Source organism: Opisthocomus hoazin, chromosome 15 (genome assembly GCF_030867145.1).
Source record: "Opisthocomus hoazin isolate bOpiHoa1 chromosome 15, bOpiHoa1.hap1, whole genome shotgun sequence".
In the NCBI taxonomy this organism is placed as follows: Eukaryota; Metazoa; Chordata; class Aves; order Opisthocomiformes; family Opisthocomidae; genus Opisthocomus; species Opisthocomus hoazin.
Window position 1 is genome coordinate 14,522,268 of NC_134428.1, and position 22,944 is coordinate 14,545,211.

Genomic DNA, 22,944 nt, shown 5'->3' on the forward strand with positions numbered 1-22,944 from the left:
GTTTTCTGCGGCGGATGGTCGTCCCTTGTTGCGAGCAGGCTGCTTGCAGTGGATGGTTCTAAGCAGGGAAATAGGAACGAATAGGTTTTTGTTTATTTTTTAACATGGCATCCACAACGGAGGGATCAAAAGGACGTGAAACTAGCTTGCTGGTCTGCCAGTTGAGTTAACGCTGTTTTTCTTTGCTGTTTCCTCGAGGGTCTTTTGGCACGGCTGTGAGTTGCTGTCAGACACCCTTTCCCCTGGAAATGCTTCGCTGACTTAATCTGGCTTTGCTCCACGGGGCTGTAGCGAGTTTTTTTTTTGAAGCCCTTGTTTATCCTCCGCCCAGCTGGTGTCAGGCACTGAGGATGCGGAGACAAGCGTTCCTGGGTAGGGGAGGTTTGGCGATAGGATTTCCCTCCAGGTTAGCAGCATGCCTTTTTCTGCTGCCTGCTGTCGAGAGGCTTTGTGCTGGAGCTTGGAGAGCAGAGCCTGCAGGTGACCTCTGACTGGATCAAGCTTGCTTGCTTTAAATGTCCGTCCCTCTCCTTGCGCTCAGGTGTTCGGTGACAGACTGGAAGATCATGTTAGGTAGGTGCTGCTGGAGGCTAAGGGGTGCCTTCTCCTTTGGAAAACAGAGAGGGAGGAAAACTGGTGAACTCTGAACAGCCGCAAGAAGAGCAAGCGGGGATGCTCTCCACCTACTGTGCTGGTCTCCGTGTGCTGTAAGAACAGACCCTTTGGAATTACATCTGAAGAGCCAATTCCTTGGTGTTTCTCATCACTTTCTGATCCGGACGGCATCCCCTCGCCTGGCTGAGGGCCACCACAGCTGCCCTGAGCCACCTGCCCAGATGCCTGCCGAGCGGCTGCTCGCCGTGGAGGCTTGCAGACGTGTGCCATCGTTACTGAGGGATCATTTCCAGCAGGCATTATTATTTTTTCCACCCTCCTCCTTAATTCAGCTCTGCAGCATCGCAATAAATGAGCGTGCAGACACCAGCCGCTCTCGTGCAGCCCGGCGCCTGCGGTTGGTTTGGGGAGGCAGGGCTTCCTACCCTTGAAATCTGAGGGATCGCCGTGGAGCGCACTGTGGACTGTCCAACAAGTAATTCCCGGCTAAACTCCTCCTGTCTCGTGCTGCCTGTCTCTCTCTGACTCGCAGCGCTCCCTTCCCGGTCCCGTGGGCTGATGGAGCGCGCGAGGTGGTGAGTGCCACCGGGCTGTAGCATGCCTGAGCGTGTGGTGGGACCGGCGCCCAGGGACACAGGCGGGCATACGCTCGGACGCTGCGGGGGCCATGGCTTCGTTCGGGAAGCTGACGGAGTACTTCAGCCTGAGGAAGTCGAGGACAGAGCTGCGCTCTGGGCGGCGGGGCCGGCGGAGCGGGAGCTATTGCTGTAGTGTCACCGAGTGCAGGTATGGGGTAGCAGTGGCCCTTCTGTTCTGGTGCCTCCGTGTGTGCCTGAGGGGCTGCAGGGTGGGAGATGCAGTCCTTGGTGTTTTGCTTGCCCTTTCCATCTCCTGGGTCTGGGGAGGGAGCTGGGAGCCAGCCAAGAGCTCTGGAAGCATCACCTCAGTCCTCTCTGGGGCTCCTGGTCAGCTCGTTGCCACGGGATGTCTCTGGCAGGCTCCGTGCCCCGGCATCTGTATCCCGTCCCAGGTGTCGGCGGTGCGTCTCGGGTGTCTGCTGGGTGTCTGTGTGCACGTGTACCTGCTTGCCTCTGCCTTTTGCTTTGTGTTGTGCCGCTGCACCGTCTCCTCGTTGCGATGGTGAGGTGGTTGTATCGCGACTGCCCTTCCCTGCCTCTGCCCCTCGCCCTGCTGCCTGCAGAATTCCCCGACTGCACAGGCAGCAAGAAGTGGCTTTGCAGGGGGAGTTGGAAGCGCGGGTGAACACGGTGCTGATGGAGCTTCCGGCACGCAGTAGCTGGGGAGGGGTGGGGGCCTCTCGGCTGTGCTCTGGGACAGGGTGTGGTGGCGAGGGGGCTGCTCTGGGCGGACAGACGCACGGTTCATCGTCAGCTTGTTTGAGGTGCGGATTGGTGAGAACGCGCTGGGGACAGGGAGAGGTGGCATTGGGCAGACTGGAAATCGCCTGGGAGCATGCTGCCGTCGGGGTGCGCAGGGTCACGGTGGGAGGCAGCAAGGCCAGCCGCAGCTGTAGGGTGCAACGTCCTTATTTTGCGTGTAAATACAGTGATTGCAAGTATGGAAATTATTCTGTGTCTGGGTGGCTTATCTCTCCCTGGATATTACGAGCAGCTTGTAGGACGTGGCTAGCACTTGATGCTGGTCTGGGCTTTTCCCCGGTGTGAGAGCTCATGGCAGGGCAGAGGGTTACCAGCCTGAGCAGTGCATGTCCCCAAATCCTCCTGCTGACCTGCACATGGTGCCTCCCCACTTCTGGAGGGGTATGGGTCCATGTGGGGACAGATGGGGGGGAAAAATAGCACCAAGATATCCAGTCACCTTCTTCCCTGCGTGTTGAGCATCTCCTACACTGTAAAGGTTATTAAAGTATCTGTGCAGATCAAAAAGAAGTTGGAGGTCTGTTGCTTGGGCCCCTCCTGCTGCTTTCCATGTTGCTGCTGAGACATGACGTGCTGTTGCTGTCTCCCCTCTTCACCCAGCCGTTACAAGAGACAGTTGCTTCTTCCCCACTTGCTCAAAGCACGATGTGGTTTCTCCAGAAACGCAGAAACATTCATGGCTGAGCCAAGAGCTTTATTCTGCTCTTTCTCGGTATTGTGGGCAGAAAGGTTTCTGCCCTCAGGTTTTTGCTGTGCTGGCGCAGAGCTGGGTATGAGGAAGGTCAGTTCTTCGGGTGCTGCCAAGCATGGCGCGTCCCTGAGGGTTGCTGGTGTGCAGCCGAGCCCCACGTGGAGAGCGAGTGTGTGCCACGTCTTGGCCTCTCCCTGGCACAGGGGAGGTGAGGAGATGCTCCTGCGGCTCTGCACCTTATTGATACCCCATGCGCAGGGTGCTACAGTCCCGGACCTTGTGTTTTGAGGGGTGATGGGTGGTTTCCCATGTGAAGCTGTCATGGTGCCTTCCCAACTCTGTGGCTTTAGCTGCGAAAGTGATGTTGCTGCTGTGTAGCTCATGTACCAGATTTTTTTGGGGGATGCTGGGTATGGACATGTTTGAGTGCTTCCCTCACTCAGGAGTGTGGCTCGCCATGTGTCAGTCACAGCCATTGGGGCTGCTGCCGGTTGAAGCTCTGCTCTGTGTGGGGCTGTGGGATGTGGTTCCCCCAAGCAGAAGTTTCTCCACACACCTGGATGGTACCAGCACGGCCGAGCTCAAGATGCTGGGAGCCGTGCTCTCCCAGCTCCTTCACATGTCTCGCATCTGTAGGGCAGCTTCTCTGGGCGGGCTCCGAGCATGTCGGCGGTGTTCCTGGTGCCCCCGACTGCCCCAGCGACTTGAGTGCGTCTGTAGATGCCAAGCCCGTTCCCTTGATTGCACGCGGTTGATTATGGAAGTAAAAATAAGCGTTGATTGAAGCATGGGATGCTTTTGAAATCAGGGTCACTTTTCACCCAAGCTACTTGAGATTTCGGCTGTTTCCTCCTGCAATGTCTGCACATTGAGAAGCCCCATTTGAGACCCCTGACCCAAGCTGAACTGGCTGCTGGCATCCAGAAGGCCAAACACTTCATGGCTGGTTTTATTTCATTTCTTCATGCTAATGTGGGCAAATTAAACAAGGAAATAAGATGCTCAGACCCCACATTTCCATGTGCGTGGAGGTACCGGAGACCCTGCATCCCAGGTTCTGTGGTGTGATGTCTAACAGACCCCACTGGAGCCCTGCCCTGGCCTTTGCGTGGCTCCGGGCAGCTGGGCTGCCACTGCACTTGCCGAAGCTGTGTAGTCCCCTGGGACCACGGAAAACAAACGTAGGCAGGCCTGCAGTAAAGAGGGTGCACTAGCTGGAATTATTAAATTCTAAATACAGCAGTCCCACGCATTCTCATAGGACCTAACAGATATTAGCAGGGTTGTAGTTATGGTCTTAAGTAATATGCCTGCATTTTTAAACTACGCCTCCAGATAAAGCAATGTGTATGCGGTGGGTTGAGTAAGTCTGCTGGATTTGGGAATCTCTGAGCTCAGACTTGTGCGCAGAAGAGGAGCCCAGCCATAGCATCATCTCTCCCTGTGTTCAGGTGCTGTTGAGCAAATGTGCTGCTTACAGGAGCTCTTCAGACTCCTGCGCGACCTGTGGCGCAGAGCTGTGTCATGATTTACACCTTCGCTGTTACGTCACCTGGAGGTTTTTCCAACCTGAGACCGGCTGGTTGTGCTCAGCAGGACGATGCATGCTATGCTGCGGTGCTGTGGCATAGTTGCCCCATGTTATTAAATCAGTGGGACAGTCAGATCTCCAGGGACTGAGAGGCTCCAGGTCTGACAAGCTGGGGATTAGTGTGTCCCCAGCATGCATCTTGTACTGGTGTAACAACTGAGCATAAACACACCAGCCAGAGCCGATTGCAGGAAGGTGTGTGATTTATTTGCAGTAACTTTTTTCAATTTGCAGTAACTTTTTTCAATCTAGCAGAAGCATTGATGGATGAACCAAATGCTCAACTTGACTGGTTTTGGAGCTGTACCGCTTTGTGCAGGATGAAGGCCTGGATCATCGCAGGGGCTGATTTCTCTGCAGCTCAGAGGCTGCAACACTGGATGCAGGTGCCTGTGGGCAAAAGACAGGAGGGGCTGGGGACGCTTGCTGAGGTTTGGGGATTTTGTTCATCGTGTTATCTTATGGTGCCAGCCTCGAGGTGCTCGTGCCCAGCTCTTTGTGTGTTGGCAGGATGGGCAGAGAGGATCTGGTTCTGGCATGGAGGAGCAACGAAAGGAAAAGACAGGTTATACAAAGTAGCTCATCTATTTAGTTAGCTATTTTTAAGCTGAAAGGGATGGACCACTAATTTTGGGTTCCTGCAGCTTTTGAAAATGCATCAGAAAACAGAGAGGTCTATTGTCTTGTAACCGGGCTGAGAAAATGGCCTTGCTCCATGGTGTGTGCCGAGGGAAGGCATGGCGGGCAGGCTCCAGGGCAAGCTGAAGTTTTTGGAAGCAGGCTGGCACCTTTCCAGGCTGCTGGTTGCAGTCAAGGCTGCTTAGCAGCACACTAGCCTGGCAGAGCCCTGGGCTGAGATCCTGGGCGCTTGCAGCAGTTCTGGGAGGATGAGGATCCGGCATCATCTGATGGAGTTAACTGCTTTTTGGAGAATTTTTCAAGGAGACTTTTGGAGTTGATCTTGGCCTGAATGCAATGCTGGCAAGCAGACATTCCCCCCCCCCCCCAAGAGTGCCAGTCCTTCTGTAAGAACTGTGACTTGCAGCAGTATCAAATGTCACTGTTAAAAATCCCCAATACTGTCCAGGGGAGGTGTTTGGGAGGCATTTCATCCCCTAGGCACAAACTTGGAGGCTGTTTGATTTAGTGGCTGCCTCTCTTGGCCCGGTACTCTTTTTGGCTAGATCTGCTCACTTGGGTTCAGGAGGCTGACGACATGTTCCCACTTTGACAGCTGTCACCTCTCCCCTGCTCCATGGTCTCCTGAGCCTCATACGGTCCCCACAGAGGGGCTTTGACATACTGACCTGGAGATCACTCACCTGGTTGTGGAAAAGGAGATCTTCATGATGGGGGAAGAGGGAGGGGAGAGTTGTGCCTTGTTTTAGATCTGGCATCCCCTTCTGGGGAGACCTGTGGCCTTGGAGGCAGCAGAACTGAAGACCTCTGAAAACTTAAGGGCTGAAGAGCCTGTGTCCTTGGTGGGGTCCAGCAGAGGAACTTTATCCTGGCTTGAGGGGGGCAGTGGTGTGACCTGTGGTGAAAACCAGGGAAGCTGAGCTTGGGAAATGGGGAAGAGAAGTGCTTGACTTGTGCTGAGCCAGGGAGAGGGCAGGCAGGGTGTTTGCTTTCAGATTTCAGTGCATTTTTTTCTTGGTACCTGAATTGGTGATTGGAAGTTGGTGTTAATTAACAATGAATTAAATTATGTAAGAATTAAATTACATAAAAATTACAGCTTGTCCAGCCTGTTTTGCACATGTAATTAGAAAATCTCCAGCTGAAGAAACGGTGCTCCTGGTGATGCTCCAGCTTTGCACTCACAAGGGGAGCAGAGGTGGGTCTGGCTGTCCCTGCTGCTCTGTTGGAGTTGGAGGCCATCCTGGGCCTTATGGGAGGCTGGACTGAGGAACTGCTCAGGGAGCTGTTACCTCTCCTCCTTTGGGGGGATTTTCCACACTGATATCCTGGTCCATGTTCCTTGCTTTGTAGCTTGATGGGCTTTGAGGTGGGTGAGTGGGGAGGGGTAGTGGGCAATGTTTTGCTAGCAGGATTGTGCTTAGTTGCTTTTGGATGTTTAAAAATATCTCTTCAGCTCTGGCAGCCTGTCTATGTTCAAGCAAGCGGTCGTGATGGGAAAGAGGAGGAACTGGCAAGTCTTGGGGCTGGAAAACTGCACTGAAGCAACAAATCCTCTGTTAGCTGCACACAGCGTGAGAGGGATAAAAATGGCGGCGGGTCTTCCAGCTCTGGCTTACAGTGCAGCCTTGCAAGAGTCCCCAGCACTGTAGCATGACTGCCTTGTGCATCGTCCTGGGGTGTATTGCAGTGGCACCGTGTTAGAATCATGGAATGGTTTGGGTCGGAAGGGACCTTTAAAGATCATCTGGTCCAACCCCCCTGCAGTGACCAGGGACATCTTCCACTAGATCGGATTGCCCAGAGCCCCGTCCAACCTGACCTTGAATGTTTCCAGGCATGGGGTATCTGCCACCTTTCTGGGCAACCTGTGCCAGTGTTTTAGCACCCTCAGTGTAAAAAATGTTTTATCATAGAATGCTTTGGGTCTTAAAGGCCTTAAAGGCCATCTAGCCCAAACCCCTTGCAGTGAGTAGGGACATCTTCAAGTACACCAGGTCGCTAAGAGCCCTGTCCAACTTGGCCTTGAATGTTTCCAGGGATTGGGCATCGACCACTCCTCTGGGCAACCTGTGCCAGTGTTTCGCCACCTTTATTGTAAAAAATTTCTTCCTTATATCCAGTCTAAATCTACTCTCCCTAAGTTTAAAACCATTACTCCTTGTCCTGTCACAACAGGCCTTGTTAAAATGATTTTCCCCATCTTTCCTATAGGCCCTCTTTAAGTACTGAAAGGCTGTAACAAGGTCTCCCCACAGCCTTCTCTTCTCCAGGCTGAACACCCTGAACAGCTCTTCCTTATATTTAGCCTGAATCTACCCTGTTTTGGTTTAAAACCATTACCCCTGCTAAAAAGGCTGTCCCCATCTTTCTTAAAAACTCCCTTTAAGTACTGAAAGGCCACAGTAAGGTCTCCCTGGAGCCTTCTCTTCTTCATGCTGAACAGCCCCAACTCTCTCAGCCTTTCCTCACAGCAGAGGGGTTCCAGCCCTCTGACCATCTTCATGGCCTCCTCTGGCCTCGCTCCAACAGGTCCAGGTCTGTCCTGTGCTGAGGGCTCCAGAGCTAGATGCAGGACTCCTCGTGGTGTCTCAGCAGAGTGGAGCAGAGGGGCAGATTTCCCTCCCCGCTGCCCACACTGCTGGGGATGCAGCCCAGGACATGGTTGGTTTTCTGGGCTGCACGTGCACATTCATGTCCAGCTTTTCATCCCCCAGCACCCCCAAGTCCTTCTCGGCAGGGCTGCTCTCTGTCCCTGTATGCCCCAGCCTGTATTGATACTGGGGATTGCCCCAACCCATGTGCAGGACCCTGCACTTGCCCTTGATGAACCTCATGAGGTTCACATGGGCCCACTTGTTGAGCTTGTCCAGGTTCCTCTAGATGGCGTCTTGTCCCTCGGGCGTGTCGACTGCACCACTCGGCTTGGTGTCATCTGCAGACTTGTGGAAAGTGCAATTGATCCTGCTGTCCGTGTCATTGATGAAGATATTAAACAGTACTGGTCCCAGTATGGACCCCTGGGGGACACCACTTGTCACTGATCTCCATCTGGACATTGAACTGTTGACTGCTACTCTCTGGATGCAAACATCCAAGCAATTTCTCATCCACTGAACAGTCCACCCATCAAATTCATATATCTCAGTTTAGAGAGGAGGATGTTGTGGGGAACCATGTCCAAGGCCTTATGGAAGTCCAGATGGACGACATCCATAGCTCTTCCCTTGTCCACTGATGCAGTCACTCCATCATAGAAGGTCAGGATGTGCAGAGCAGTGGGGCAGTGCCCAGAACTCCAGGGGAACCTCCAGCTCCATCAGCCTCGATGGATTCTTGGGCATGTGTTGTGCACCCACCTGCAGCATCTAGTGTTTGAAACGTGCGTGGACCATTTTTCTCAAGTACTGTATCCTGCAGCTTGAGCTGGGTAAGAGGATTTTAACACATGGTAAAACTTTCCCCCAAAGAGGCATCTCTAAGGGGCACTGAGGATCTCTCATGCATGGCTGATAGTTGAACTGACTTTTGCCCCTTTTGTTTTTGACATATTTTGAACAAAACTTTTCTGCTTCCAAATGACATGTCAATATGGAAAGATACCTGCATTTCAAAAGAGAAAGCAGGTAAGGATCTTGGAAGTGTTTCAGGTTAAGTGAGAAGTTTCTACCTGAAATTAGTCAATAATGTGTTGGTAACACTTGTATTTCAAACTTCCCAGCTCTGACACCTTCCTTGTCTGCTGGGAGGCCAGCATGAAAATGTGTGTGGGTGCTTGGGTTTGTATTTTTGCTGTAACAGATCATTGTAACCTATTTAAAAAAAAAAATTAAAAAATTGATGTCCATAGCTACTCTGTGGAAGTGCTTTGTGCTGGTGCCTAACCAGGCTGAGCTGGAAATAGTCTTAAATCCAGTGTTGGTGACTCAGACCGTGGCCTGCTTTGCAGAAGTGCTGAGTGCCCATTAATCCTGTTAACTGTAACAAGCAGCAGACGCTCAGCATCTTTACAACTTAGCTGGTATCGTTTGTGGGGCTGTGCAAGAAATGTAAGAAGGAGCTCTAGGAGTTGGAGCTGAAAACTTCAGCCTCTTTCAGATGGAGAGATGCTTGGTCAGGGAGCTCGGTGCTGGGTCACAGGGTGCTCTCGGGTGGCACAGCTGGATGGATCCGCTGCCCTCAAGTGCAGCTTTGTGTGATTTTGGGTGAGTCTTGTTTGATATCGTGAGTGCTGCCACTGCTTTTTCCCCACCTGGTCTGGCAGCGCAGCATGCTTGCGGCTGTTGGGGTGACTGCAGCCCTTCAGCTCTTGCATTTCGCAGCTGCCTCCGTCGCCCTCTGTGCTGGTGGCACGCGGTGAGGTGAAGGAACAAGTCTTCCTCCCCTCTCCTCTGCGTCAGCTTTTCCCCAGGCTGTGTGAGTGCTGCATCCCTGGTGTCTCACGACGATGACAAGCCGACAGACGTAAACGGTTCTGTTTTGTGAGCAGAGTGGCAGTACCACAGGAGGAAAAGACATTTAGCTTTTGTTGCTTGATTGAGCTGCCTGGGCTTTGCATATTAAACCTAAAGAGGCTTTTTAGCTTAGCTCTCCCCTGTTGTTTGCATCACTGTGGCTGTGGTCTAGCAGGAAGGGACTTGGGGAGTAGCACGAACAAGAAATATCTCTGCCCATCAAACCTGTCCTTGCAAGGGGCCTTTCCACCAGAACCTGACATATCCTGCTTCTCCATGGAGGTTTCTGTGCACTGGGGGACACCTGGGTGCCTTTCCAGTTCCAGCACCCGGTAACCTGGCTACAGCTCTGCAGTGCTCCTGGTCTCGGAGACGCTGGCTCCCTCCTCTCCCGCACTGTTGTGGTCCTGGGCACCAGCGTGTTAACAGAGGGAAGCGGTGTGGACAGAGCCAGGCATGCATTGCTTCTCTGGTCTGCTCTGCCTCTTGATGCTCCTCAAAAACCTGCTCTTGTGGCTGTAGGTAGAGGTGTGTTTAAGATCTTTCCCACGAAAGCACAAGTGGGCCTGGGAGCTGGCTGGGAAATTCAAGCTTTCTGGATCTGACAGGCTGGAAAAGCATGCCTGAGCCCTTGGTGTCATCTTTTGGGTCTGGGGGCCATGTGTCTAAAGCCAAGTGATGTGGTTTGCACCTGGTGTTCTTCCTTTATGCCTAGCTTCTGGCCTCCTTTGAAAGTCAATCTTTGGGACAGGAGATGAGGTTGGGAGCTGACTTTTCTGCGCAAGCTGAAGCTAATCTTTGCCTGGATTAGAAAAAAGTGGATAGTCATCCTTTATTTTGGAATGGTAGTTGGATGGGGTAGTGGGAGGAAGGGGAAGTTATACTGGTATTAAGGGGAATTACATGTGTAGCATGACTACAGAAAGCCTTGGCCTGTGAGTCATGGTTGCTAGAAAGACTGTTTGATTCCTAATTCACCCACTGTTTTGGCACTGAGTCACAACTGGGTGGGTGTGCAGGTAGGAAACAGAAGCACCAGCAATACACACCGGGACTTGCGCACGGAGAAGGAAGTGATTTCAGCCAGTGGATGTGAATTTTAACAGCTTCTGATAAAAGTGGTGGCTGGCAAGGGGAAGATTTCTGAATGGAGGTTGTCCCCGTTTGCCCTTCCCAGCCTGCTCCTGCCTGTGCAGGGCAGCCCCTGGGGTGTGTGTGGACGGCGCTGCCAGATAGCCCAGATCCTGGCTTGTGTGGCACGGGGGGTTTTCTCATTCCACTCGTGGAGCAAATGCCGCTCTCCAGCTGGGAGGGGGTTTTGAGGGGGGCCCTGCCGGGTGCAGGGGGGCTGTTGGGGTGTTGGCTGCACTGCCAACAGCTGGCATGATATCTAGCTGCATTGGCACTGCTTGCCTTTGGAGGTGAAGGGAAGGGGCTCTGTGCGCTTGCGTACCCCAAGGAGACGTTGAGCTGAATGGCATGCGGGAAGCCTGTGAGGATGGTGGTGTCGGAGCCCCTGGGGGCAGTGGGCAGAGCCTTGAGGGGCTGGGGGAAATGCCGTTGTGATTTAGAGGGGTCTGAGCACTATCATCCATCCATTGCCCCTGGTGCAGGAGGCTGAGCAGGGGAGGACCTGTCCTGCGAACAGCTGCCTGTCTTTGGATGTTGAGGGGTCTCTTAAGTGACCAGCCCTGACCTGGCCCCCACATGGGGGTAGAAATCAGAGACAGAGCAGCAACATGCCCAGCACGGCACCCTCCTGCGGGGAAGTTTGCTGAGGGCCTTATCTCCTTCAGACCCCTTGCTGGGGGAACAGCCACCCCAGGACGAGAGGGCTGCTCCAGAGAGAGCATCCAGCTGATGCTCTCCTGCAGGAGGTGGGCTGGGACACAGTGCTCCTGATGAGTTGGAGAGCAAGGGGATTGGGGGGTTGGGTTGACAAAGGAGACTTTTTCTGGAGCCAGTAAGAAACATTTCAAAGAGGAAAGAAAAAAAGGAGACTTCTGTTTAGGATATTTCAGATGGGAAGACTGGAATACTTTCTTTAATAATTAAAAAGTTGTTTGGTTTTTTTTTCCAAAATTCTATGTTTTCTCCTGTAGGAATAGTTGGCAATTATACAAATTTATGCAAAGTATTTTTAGTTTGCATTTTTTAATGGTAAAGAACACAGTTGGGAATAAGCAGCTCCTTCTGATTAGCTGGCTATGGCAGCCAATTTGGCGTGGGGTGGGGCAGAGCACAGCTCCAACCCTTGCCCCCTGCCCGAGGCAGCCCCCTGAGTGTGGGCACTGTGGTCCCGAGCACCCCTGTGCTTTGTGGGTGTTTGGTGCCCAGAAGGCACTGGAGCTGGTGCTTGTGCCAAGTGGCTGCTGCTGCCTGCCTTTTGCGCAGAATTCAGGTGACCACCTCTGTTACACCTTCTTTTGGCTGCAAATCTGTGTTTGTGAAAAACTGGAAAGCATTTTTCTATTGCTTTAAAGACAAATAGCTAAAAAGTAGATAACTGGACTCTGTCCTGGTACATGTTACAGAAGTCTCCAGAGGTACTCCCGCAGCTGGCACCCCCGAGGCTGCAAGGGGTTGCCACCTGGAGCAATAGAAATTCATGGGTTATTTATTCCTACCACCCTGATGACCTTCCAAAGGCATAAGAACTATATCACATTTATATTCATGAGGAACAGAGGCCATTTTTGTTTTGGGAAGGTTTGCTGCTGAGGAAGTTCCCAGTCTGCTGTTGGTTGGGCTGGACTGGGGTTGCTGGGGTTTCATCCTCCCGCGGTCTCCAGTACAGATAGCTGCAGCCTGCTCCTGCACAAACCACCCAGCAGACGGTAGGAGAATATTATTGGGCAACGCGTGGAGAAAACCCGTCCTGTGACCGAAGCATAAAAGCGGTTCTCACTAATGGTGCTATTAACCACTTATGGTGCTGTTGGATTAGGTACAAGTGGCTGTGTGCAGGGGCGGAGAGCGGAGCCGCGGCGCTGGGCTGCCGAGAGCGCAGAGATCGCTGCAGAGAGCCGGGGCACCAGAGAAGTGGGCTTCAGCAGATGTGTGTTGATTCATCCCCCTGGCATGTGTGCGTTGGGAGGGTCTGAAGCAAGCAGCTGCACTGGCTTTTAGTGTTTGTCTTTTTTAGAAAGGTGGGAAGAACGAGAGCTTATTCGAACTTGTGGTTTTAGGGGCTGTTTTTCTTCCCGAGGGGCAGCAGCAGGTATGTACCTCCCCTGGCAGAACCCGTCTCCGCCTTCCTCTGCGGATGCTGACCTGAAATTGCTCACAGCCAACCTGGCAGCTAAAGCTGTGCCCAGGCTCTTGCTTAGAAACGGGATGCTCTCAGGCTTTGCTACCCTTGCATCCCGTGGGCTGAACCTGCAGCCCAGCCCTGTGAGTCAGTTTCTTGCTCTCGGTGCTGGTGGCACTGTGCAGCGAGGCCCTGGGGCTGGCCGGGATCAAGACCTGAGCCCGCCCTGAGGGAAACCTGGACCTGAGTGCTCCTGCCTGGCCCCCGCGCTCCCACAGCTGCTCTGCTGAGCCTGGCAGCTGATCAGCTCCCTGCTGCGAAGACCAGGGGGTGGGCTTCCTTTCTGCTGTTTTGGGGCTGTTTTCTCCTCGCTCTTTCCCTTGCCAAACAGATAAAACCCATTAGCCCCCAGCCCAGGAGGGCAGAGGTGAGTGCCCGCCGTGAGCAGCTGTTGCCGGGGGCCCTGCCCTTGCCAAAAGCTCTGCTCCCAGCTCCTCGCAGCATCCGTTACTCCCTCATTGAAAGCCATTTTTTTTAGGGTTGTTACTGTGACACGTTGGAAGCAGAAAATCTGTCTTGCTGAACAGGCTTGTTGTCTGTCTGATCATGGTGGTGACCTGCCTCTCGTGCTTCTGATGCTTCAGAGGAAAATAAAAACCAGCCTAAGGCTCTGGGTGAAAGGTGATGCCCAGGAGGGTTTAGAACAACATTATGCTATCCAAGCCTAAGATTATAAATGTATTTCTGACCAAATCATATGAAATAATTATTTTTGCCAGGTGTTAGTAGTCAGAGATAGGCTAGCTTTGTCATTGTTAGCCTCAAGTGCTGGAAAACTTTGCCATGCTGCAGAAATTATAGGATTTAAAACAAACTGAGCATCCCTGACAGATCTCGAGTGTCTTTATTCTGTTGTGCTGGAGCACATAGAGTTCATGCCTGAAGCGTCTCCCCCGTGGTTGCCAGGAGCAAGCAGTGTCCTTTCCAAGATGATCTCAGCGGCTTTTTGTCTCCTCCGTTGTGTGACTTGGATTTTGAAGCAACAGGGGAGACCAGCCCTGTGTCATGAGACTGGGAACGGGACCAGGAGTTTGGCTGTGCAGCTGGTGGGCATCCCTGGCAGGGGCTGTGCTGTGCTGGGGGGCAGCAGTGAATGAGCATCACGGCTCCGGTACGGCCTCGGTGATTTTGTGCTGGCGCAGGGTCAGTCAGAGGAGCTGGTGGATGCCGGAGTTGGCTGCGGTGCTGGGCATCATGCTGGACACCCTTTGCGTCCTCCCTGAAAGGTGTTTATAAATATAAAGGAGGCAGTTGTGTATTTATCTTGCACATTAACCAACCTTTTAAAATTTGAGCCAGGATGCTTGTCTTCCATGCTGCTTGCGCTTCATTAGCTTTTGTCTCTGAAATTTTTCAAGGGCAAATAGGAGACGAGTAATCATTGCAAAAGAAAAGCCAGGAGCCACGGCACAGCGTCTGTGGTGCAGTTTCTTGTGACCCTGGGAAGTGGGAGGTTTTTGCTCTGTCCCATCTCTGCTTTCCCCCATCTTTGAACGTCAGTATATGGTTAATAATGGTGTGGCACTGAAAGCTTTGTCATTTAAAGCAAGGAATTGTATTAATGTCTGCATTGCTCTTCTCTGGGCCAGTTTCTGTCCCCTAACTTAATGTGGCTGTTGCGCGGTGGCTGTGTGCCAAACACACTTTGCTGTCCCTCGCCTGCCTCGGGGCTGGCCATGTTTCTGAGTCACTGCTGCATCCCTGGGGGTTGCATCCTGCTTGTGAGCTGACTTTCTGTGCAGGACCTTTGGTGAACTTTGTAATTCATCTAAAATACCCTTCTTAAGGTGCGGAGTGCAGCCTCAGCCCTCTCTTCTGAAGAGCAGTCCATGAGCCTTCTATGTTCCCTGCAGAGCATCCCAGATGCCTTCGACTATCCTGTCTGCTTTGCAGGTGCCTGGGCGGCAGAGCCTGGCTACAGGCACGGAAACCCTGGGGCGCTCGTGACGCTGGTCCCTGAGGATGCAGATCACACGCTCGAGCTGCCGGGAGGGAGGATGCTCGCCTGCTCTGCCGTTGTGCTGGGATTCATGCTTTCACCTTCATCTGCCCTCTCTCCCCATTTATCAGAGAGAACTCCGTGAGCAGGATAAATGTTCAGACTCCATAAGTGTTTCTGCTTCTGTCGCTGGCCTTGGGGACTTTCTGTCTTTGGATTTTGTTTTTGTTGAGGAGGAGCAACTCCAGCATGTCTGGGCATCTCTGCCAGAGCCCTCCTGAGAGCCCGGTGCCTGCTTTGCCTCTGTTAGTGGTGTGCTGGTCAGCGTAGCAGGTGGGCAAGATGGGTGTGCAGGGATGCTCTCCGCTGCAGGGCGTGGAGGGGGTGGTCTGGTGGCATCGCAGGGACAGAGCATTGCTGTGCGCTGGATTCTGGTCAGGCAGGGTGACCGCTGGTGAGGGCCACCAGAGCTGCACCTGAGCTGGGGAAAGCCCTGGGGGGACTGGAGAGAGCTCCCTGCTGGCTGGGGGTTTGGCTCGCTGGCTGCAGTGGAGCCAGAAAAAAGGTTCTTTTAGCAAAGAAACTGACTTACCTTGAATGAATGAACGGCAGTGTCTGGCCCCAAAGTATTTCCTTTTGCCTTTTTTAACAGTTACATTTAAGTAGAAATTGAAATGGAAGCATTGCTATAAAACACAGCCACGGTGCTTAGGTTCAGAACTACTGGTGTGAAATGTTTGGTAATTTTTTTACCTTGTTTCCCTGCAGCAGTGTGTGAGGCTGGCCGGGGTTGGCTTTGCCTTTGGCCAGCTTGGACTGGCGGGATGGTGTCGGTGTGCTGGGGGCTGACTGCCAGCAGAGTGGCAGTGGGTCTTTAGCACCGAGTAGATGCCTGGTGGGCGAGGGGCTGTTGGTAGCGTCGGCAGTCGCTGGGTATGATGCCGGCTGTCACACACCGGAGCGCTCGGGGCTCGCCAGGCAGCTGTCACAGAAAGGACTTTTGGCCTTTTTCTGGGCAGTTTGGTAATTGGTCCCTAGCCCAGCAGGATGGGTGCTGGGCATAGGGCTGGGTCTGGGGCACGGCTGGACTCGCAGGGGGGCCATGGGTGCTGAATGCTTCTCCTCCTCTAAGCAGCTCTTCTGCAACGTTTCCCTGAGGCTGTCTCTGTGCTTGCTGGCACATGGGGTGTGCGACCTCCTCTCCTGCACCTGCCAGCAGCCTCGGAAGCCTGTCTCTCCGCTCCGGACTGAAACGCGGTTTTGCAGGGCCGGGAGCAATTATTCCCCTGATGGCGGGTGGTGTTTTGTTCAGTGCTTGGGCGGTGGCCCCTGCTGCAGAGATGCACTTCAAGCCGGAGAGATGGCAGGAGAGGAAGCTTTTGCAAACCAGCTGGTGGAAATCATGGTATTTACCAGCTCACAGCTGAGCTTGGGAAGGTATTTTTATAGCTTCACATGGTGGTTTTTTTTTTTTTTCATTTTCTGAACTTGCACACTGAATGCTGTTTTGGTTTTTGTTTTGCTTTGAAACTGTTTCACAGCCAGATAAAAGATGCTCTGTTTTCAGCTATCAACCTCTGCTCTTCAGCCCCTGTTACCTTTTATCAGCATGAACACAGTTTTGTAGAAGCTTGGCTTGAATTTGAACGAGAAAGATCGTGTGGCTGAACCTGTCCTGCACAGAGACACCAGCTGTGCTCTGCGCAGGCAGCAGAAGGGTTTGCTGCTGCCTCCTCTCTGGTCCCAAACGGTTAAAAGAAGTAACTGAGCATGGCTGTGCAGTCCCCAGTGCAGCACTAGCACTGTCTGAACTTCTTGTGCTCCAGGGATGTTCTGGGGAACAGGGGGAGGACGTGGCAGCAGCACCTTACAGGTGATGGAGAGGAGCCGTCCGCCAGCTGTGCAGCATGGGGACAGGACTGCGCAGGGCTCGGCTGGCCCGTACAGTGACGCTCATGCTTCTCTGTTAGAATGGTTGCCTCCCTCAGCGGAGTCAGCTGCTTCTCCCTCCTGGTAAAAACATGGCTCTGCCTGGTGGGGGTCCTGCTGCAAGGAACGGTGGATTGTCGCTGCTTGCTGCCCATGACATGAGAACCTGTGCGGGTCTGCTGCTTCTGTGTTGGCTGCTGCATAGTTAGCTCAGATACATATACTGGGCAGTGAGGAAATAAGATTTTCTGTTTGGGTGCTTTTTGAATGCAAAGGGAAGATTTCTCAGTGATTTTTCTCTGGCTTTGCAATTCACAGGGTCACTGGAAAAGTACCAGTGACTCATGGGTTTGCTAACCGTTTGATGTTTTCAGAGCAAACTATGGTGATTCGAACGCAGGTGGATGCCCTGTAAAGGCTACGCTCTTCCTAAATCCTTGGGCTCTGCTTTTCGAGGCCATCCTGTATTTTACTCAGTTGCATTGCTTCCTCTGGGACTCCTCCTCTAGGCTTCCCCGCTGCTGTGTGATCCCCCTAAACTTCACTTCCTGCTCTCCATGGGGCCCTGCCACTGCTTTGAGCTTTGCGCCACGCAGACCTGTGTCCCGAAGCTGCTGCTGCTGTCGCCTTGTGCTTCTGTCCAGAAACGGCTTCTCAGGCGCTTGCAGCCTCCTCTGCTCCACCTCTCCTCCTGCTGCTTGCTTTTCCTGCGAAGCCCCTCTGCAGAAACCAGCTGCAGGTAGATGTTTTCATGTCATCTCCTGCCGTCTGGATGGGGTTGGAGGAGAGCATTGCACAAGCTGCTGCTCATCTCCTCTCTCCCGTGACACACAGCCTCCCCGCAGCTGGTGAGGGCTGTGCCCAGCTGTGCCCGGCTTTGGGCTCTGGGCTGGTGGGGTGTCCAAGGTCCTGCTCTGCTCCTGGCTACTTCCCGCAGGAGGGGCCCAGACAGAAAGTGGGGTGAGGCACCACGGGGATGGCCGTAAAAGATGAACCCTGCCCCGTGGAGCTGAGCACCGCTGGGAACCTCCTTCTGCCCTGGCTTCTCCCACCCTCCCCCCCCCCCCCCCCCCTTTTTTTTTTTTGAATCCTTGTTTGCCTTTTGGGCCGTGAGCTCTTCAGCAGATGTGTTGTCCCCCGTGCCCCCTTACACTAAGCTGGGTCTCTGAAAGCTGTTTCAGGGAATGGATGTGGGTGTCTTGTTTATTTTTTTCAGATTTGCAGCCATTGCTTGTGGTAAGAGGCTGTGCGGTTCGGGCTGTGGAGGAGGTGCACGCTGCCTTCGCCCTCCTCCCTGAGTAGAGGCACATCTGCTCATGACCCCGTACTAAAAGAGGGTTGTGGTGGGTAATTGCTCCTCCTGGCTAGTAGCATCTCATTTTCCTGAATCCAGCTGAAACCTTTGCCGAGTTTTTTAAGGTCAGGTTGCTAAGTTACTCCTCCTTGGAGGAGCAGGCTGAGCAGCGGTACAGGCAGGAGCAGCCACTGGCTGGGAAGATCAGGGAGCAGTGTCTCTTTGCAATAACTGGGCTCTCCTGGCCCCGCTCCCTGCCGTCCTCCGTCAGTCTAGGGCTGATCTCAGTACCTCATTTAACTGATCTTCCCCAAACCTTCAGCTTTATAAGCTTCCTTTGCTTGGCAGATTTATTACCTGTGAAATGCTGTGTGGTCCTGCAGGAGGATGAGCAGCCATTTGGCTTCTCCTTTTTTTTATTTACAACCTTATTTGCCTTTTGGAGCTTGAACAACACGTATTGTCCCCCTTGGAGCTTGGAATTGGTCTCACATGTTGGGGCGTATGGCTGTCGCCAAGCCATAGGGCTGGAGCAGGCAGGCAAAGTCCAGAGCAGCTGGTGCCCTGTTCCTCTGCCTCTCTCCCTCTTTAGCCTTGCCAACTTCTCTCCTTCCCATTTTCCGCGAGCAGCCTGGCGCTGGGAAGACTGGAGTGAGCGGGGTTAGCACAGTGCGTGCTTGGGTTTGTCTGAGAGCTGCTGGGGCTGGGCGCTGTGGCAGGGTGAGGGCTTCGCCCTTGCCAGGAACAGGGCATCTCTGGAGAGTCACTGTCCTCAGGCATTTCGGTGACGTGAGTGGGAGGTTTTCTCACTCACTTTCCTGGGAAATTGTGTAAATCAGCGAAGCTTATCGGGGTCCTTTTTGGATTGTGTGGGTAGTGGATTTAGGGTTACTGTTCCCTCCTGCTTGCTATCTCTGTTGTGTCGCTGGCTTTCTGCTGTGGCTGGCGTGGTGACTCCTCCATCCTTCCTCTCAGTAAGGTGGATGCTCGCTCCTCGCTCTTTCGAAATGAGATGAAAACGAGCCTTCAGGCTGGGCTGGGAAGTGTGCTCTGGAGAGCAACTTCTCCCGTGTGGAAGTAACGGGGAGGGCAGTCTGGGGGATGCATGCAGTTGCTTGCAGGAGTGATGCAGGATCTGGCATTCCCTGGGTTAACTTGCATTAACCTTTTCTCTATCCTTCCTTTCCCCTTATCTCTGCTCAGCCCTGCCCCTCTCCTTCCCTGGGGTGATGGAGAAGCCATCCAGTAAGGGCATCACCACAGGGAAGGCGCTGGACAAAGTGTGTCCTTTGAGATGTGCTCTGCTTCTTTTTATTTTTTTTTGCCTTTCTTTTGTCACAGTGGGGTTTTTTTTGTTAGTCTGTCTGCTTTCAATAAAAGCCTGGGGAAGCAGCATCCGTGTACCCCGGGTGTACCCCGGGTGTCGCAGGCTGTGGCTTGGGTGGGGGTTGCTGGAGCAGTCTGCTGTGCTTGCACCCTGCCTGGCGCAACCGGCTTGTGCCCTGCGGCTGTCCCCAGGGCTGGTGGCAGGGGACCCGGCACTGCAACTGTCCGCACATTTCCCCATCTGGTTGCGGACTGGGAGTGATGGAGCCGTAACTGGGCTGCTGCCTGAGCTCTCGCACGCAGCCAGAAGGATTTTTCCACCCTTGTCAAGACTTGATTATGTGCTCTCCTTTCTACTAAAATGCCAAATAGCAGTTAAATATAGGCTGCAACAGTGTTGATTATGGCTTTTCTAATTGAGCTTTACATTCCATCGGGGATCTTCACTAATGGGATGTGGCATCCTTGATCACGTCTAGCCGTGGAGCCTGCTTGGGAAGCATACGTAGATGCAGTGTGACTTCCAGGTGGCAGGCATCGAGTCATGGCTGACAGTTGCTGCTGAGGCCTCTGGAGTTGTACACGAGATGGTAGAGCCACAGAGCCAAAGTTTGCTTGGGAATTCAAGTTCAGATTTCAGTTAGAAACAGGTTTCTAGCTGCTTTGCTCTTTCTGATATAAATCATTGTCTGCAGCTACACAACTTAAGAATTGCTCCTCTAAGGGTGTGAATTCTTCCCTTTTACCCCTGTGTGAGTTGTGTTAGGGGCACTGTAGGTGTAGGCACAAAGGGATGTTAGCACTGAAAATGCTAATGCTGTTCTGCAGGTGCTGGAGCTATACGCAGGTGCATTTAAAAGCACTGAGACTTCCATGCAAGAAAAAAGGAATGTTTTGAACTCTGGCAGAGCCTGGGACTCATTTATGCAGCACAGCGATGTGTTAAGTTACATCCATGGTGTCTTGTGACAGTGAAATGGGTTACAACGAGAGGTACATACATTTTACTGAAATAGAAACAACTCAGGATGCTAATTCTGGCTTTGTATCTCCTGGCATAGCTTGTTTTCACATCGGTGCAAGTGAAGCGTGGGGCTTGGAGTGGGCAGGATGGTGCTGTGCTCCTGGTGCGGCTGCGGCAGTGCCTTGCCGGGGCAGTGCTATCCCTGCAGCCATCCCTGTCCCCAGAGTGCTCAGCGGCAGCTCTGGAGCAGAGCAGCATCACCTGGGAATCAAAGGTGAACGCAATTAATGCAGAGATTAATAAATTTCTGAACGTAGATGTCAAAATGTGCTCCCCATCCCTGCTCCAACGGACGCATCCTGTAGAGTGTGGGTAGATGCTCCAGCAGCAAGTGCAGGGGCTGCCTGGCTCCCGGTGGCTGCAGCTCCTGCCCTCTACACAGCGCTGCCCGTCTCCGTGGCTGGGTGCCGGCTGCGTTCCTGTCCCACGGGACGTAGCTGCATGGCGCTGTCACTCTGCCCCGGCTCCCCTGTTGCTGCTCGCCCATGAATTACATCAGATGCTGACACCACTTGGGAGCTGCTGTCAGATTCGTAAAGGGAGTGAAAAATGATCATAATAAACGTAGCGGTGACAGGCAGCCACCGAGGGTCAGGAGCTTTTGCATGATAGACTCTCCCTGCATGACCTTGGAGACCGGCTTAGTGGAAATAAGATAAAATTTAGTGCTGTTACGTGTGGGGAGGCAGAGTGTTTGCCCTGCCGTCTGCTCCGGGAGCTCAGCTCTGTGTGATGCTCTGGGATGGGTGGAGGATGCCAGGTCCGAGCTGGAGGGATCACAAGCGAGGGGTGTGGGAACAACCATGGGGAATGAAAGCTCATTTTGTGAGAGAAGGCTGAAAGAACTTGGCTTAATCAGCCTAGAAAAATGCAGGCTGAAAGGAGCTGTGACTGTGGTGTAGTGGAAATTAATCATGGGAGCAAACACCGGAGAAGGGGAATAATTGTTTAAGCTAAGGGTTAATATTGGCACAAGAACAAATGAGCATAAACCAGCTAAGAATTGAATTTTGGATGGAACTTTGAAGGTTAGGTACTGTTCTGTATGAGATTTGGGAAAAGCCTTGTGAGGAGGGGCCCTTTGCTAAGTCCCCTCAAGAGTGTGCTCGGAAGCTCGGTCAGGCTCGTGTGGGCTCTGTGACAGCAGGGTACAGGGGATAGTCTTGGAGTGACCCCAGCCTGCAGCCCTCAGCACAGGGTGATCCCCCCATGTCTCCTCACACCATGAGGGTGCCGGGCATCCGTTCCTTTTTATCACATTTCTGGGATCTTTGAAACATGGCCTTGGGCCAGTGTTGTCCTCTGAGGGCATCACCTAAGGACCATCCCTTGAGGGAGGCTACAGGGTGAAGCAGGAGAAGAGAGGCCTGCTCCCATGCCCCACTGTGAGGCTTGGTGTACTCTGGGATTCTGGAGGAGGAGGAGGCTTATGGTAGCACTGCTAGCACGTTGCTGTGCATCTTGGTCACCCTGGCAGCTTTTGAGCCCCGTCATCAGGCTCGGTTGGGTTTTGACCCCATAGAGACCTGGAAATTCTGTTTCTACATGTTGCATGACAGCTTCATGACCTCTGTAGTGCCTGCTGTGTGAGTCTGTCTTGATATAGTCTGGACCTTCCCTATAGTGCATGTCCCTGGGACCCCTGAGTGACCTGGTTTCCACCACAAAAAGCATTCTGCTGTCTCAGACGATGCTCAGTGCTAAGTGGGGTTTTTAACTCTCTCGAAGGGAATTTGTATCATTTCAGTCTTGAACCCTGTAGTTTGTTTGTTTGCTTAATTCTGATTATCTGTGAGTTTTGAGGTGGGGGCGGATGCTAGAATGCTTGATGTGCTGTTTATGCTGATTGTGGCTTGCAGCTCCTGATGCAAATCCTGATTAAAATACACTGGCGAAGGGAGAAGGCTTTACTGAAATAGCAGCAGCTTTGCAAGCGAAGGGTGCACTTTGGTGTTGGGAAGGACTGTATGTTCTTAGTCCAGTGGCAGCATTGTGTGTTACAGAAGGGTCCCGCCTTGAAAAAGCCATCCCACCTACTCAACAGAGTATGCCCCCCTGTGTTTTCTCCCCTCAAGGTCTCTGGACAGAAAGCTGCAGCGACCGCTCCTGGGGAAGTCCCGGACGCTGCCCAGCATCCCACAGTCCCCGGTCCTGAGCAGGCTTCCCCTCCTCGACTCCACGGCGTACAGGGAGGAGATGCCGGAGCAGAAGCCCTACAAGAAGCACTCTGCCTCCGACCACCAGAAAGGCTGCACGGTCCCTTCTGCCGGTGAGTGCTGCAGGGCTGGGTGAGCTTCCACCTCTTTCTGCCAGGGGGCCTGCAAAATCCAAGCAAATCCTTCCTGATTCTCCAGGGGCACAAATAACAATATAAATCCAACCCCAGTCTGTGTAGGGTTTATCCTGCTTCAAAACTAGTCCTTCTTGATGAGGTTGGTTTTTTTCCACCCCTCTCTGAGCCCTGCTTTGAGCCTGTTACTCAAACCTCCCCATCTTTCGTACTATGCTGATGAAAATATGCCGTCAGCTCGTGAAAGCCACCCGATATGGGGAGGTTGTGCTCAGAGCCTTCTGCCTCTATTTGAGCTGCTCTCCAGCCATGCTGGGGCGAGCTGCTGACTCAGTAGCTCTCTGGCCTTCGCAACAGGCCAAAGTGTCTCTTTTCTATGGCGCAAAGTGGCTTCAGGGCACTCGTGGCTGGTCTCTGTTGGGAGCAGCGGCAGAAAGCGGCA

At 53.0% G+C, this 22,944-nt stretch overlaps 1 protein-coding gene across 4 annotated transcripts in view; it reads left to right on the plus strand.

Moving 5' to 3' along the window:
* Positions 1–22,944, plus strand: part of LOC104333678 (ankyrin repeat and fibronectin type-III domain-containing protein 1) — a 257,291-nt gene that overhangs the window by 56,085 nt on the left and 178,262 nt on the right. For 2 of the 4 annotated variants that reach the window (XM_075436763.1, XM_075436764.1), the window contains exon 6: positions 22,288–22,481. In XM_075436763.1, coding sequence (XP_075292878.1) covers positions 22,288–22,481 — 194 coding nt within the window. Of the gene's footprint in view, positions 1–347; positions 1,402–22,287; positions 22,482–22,944 lie in introns of those variants that run through there. The other 2 variants (XM_075436761.1, XM_075436765.1) reach the window with 2 other exon arrangements.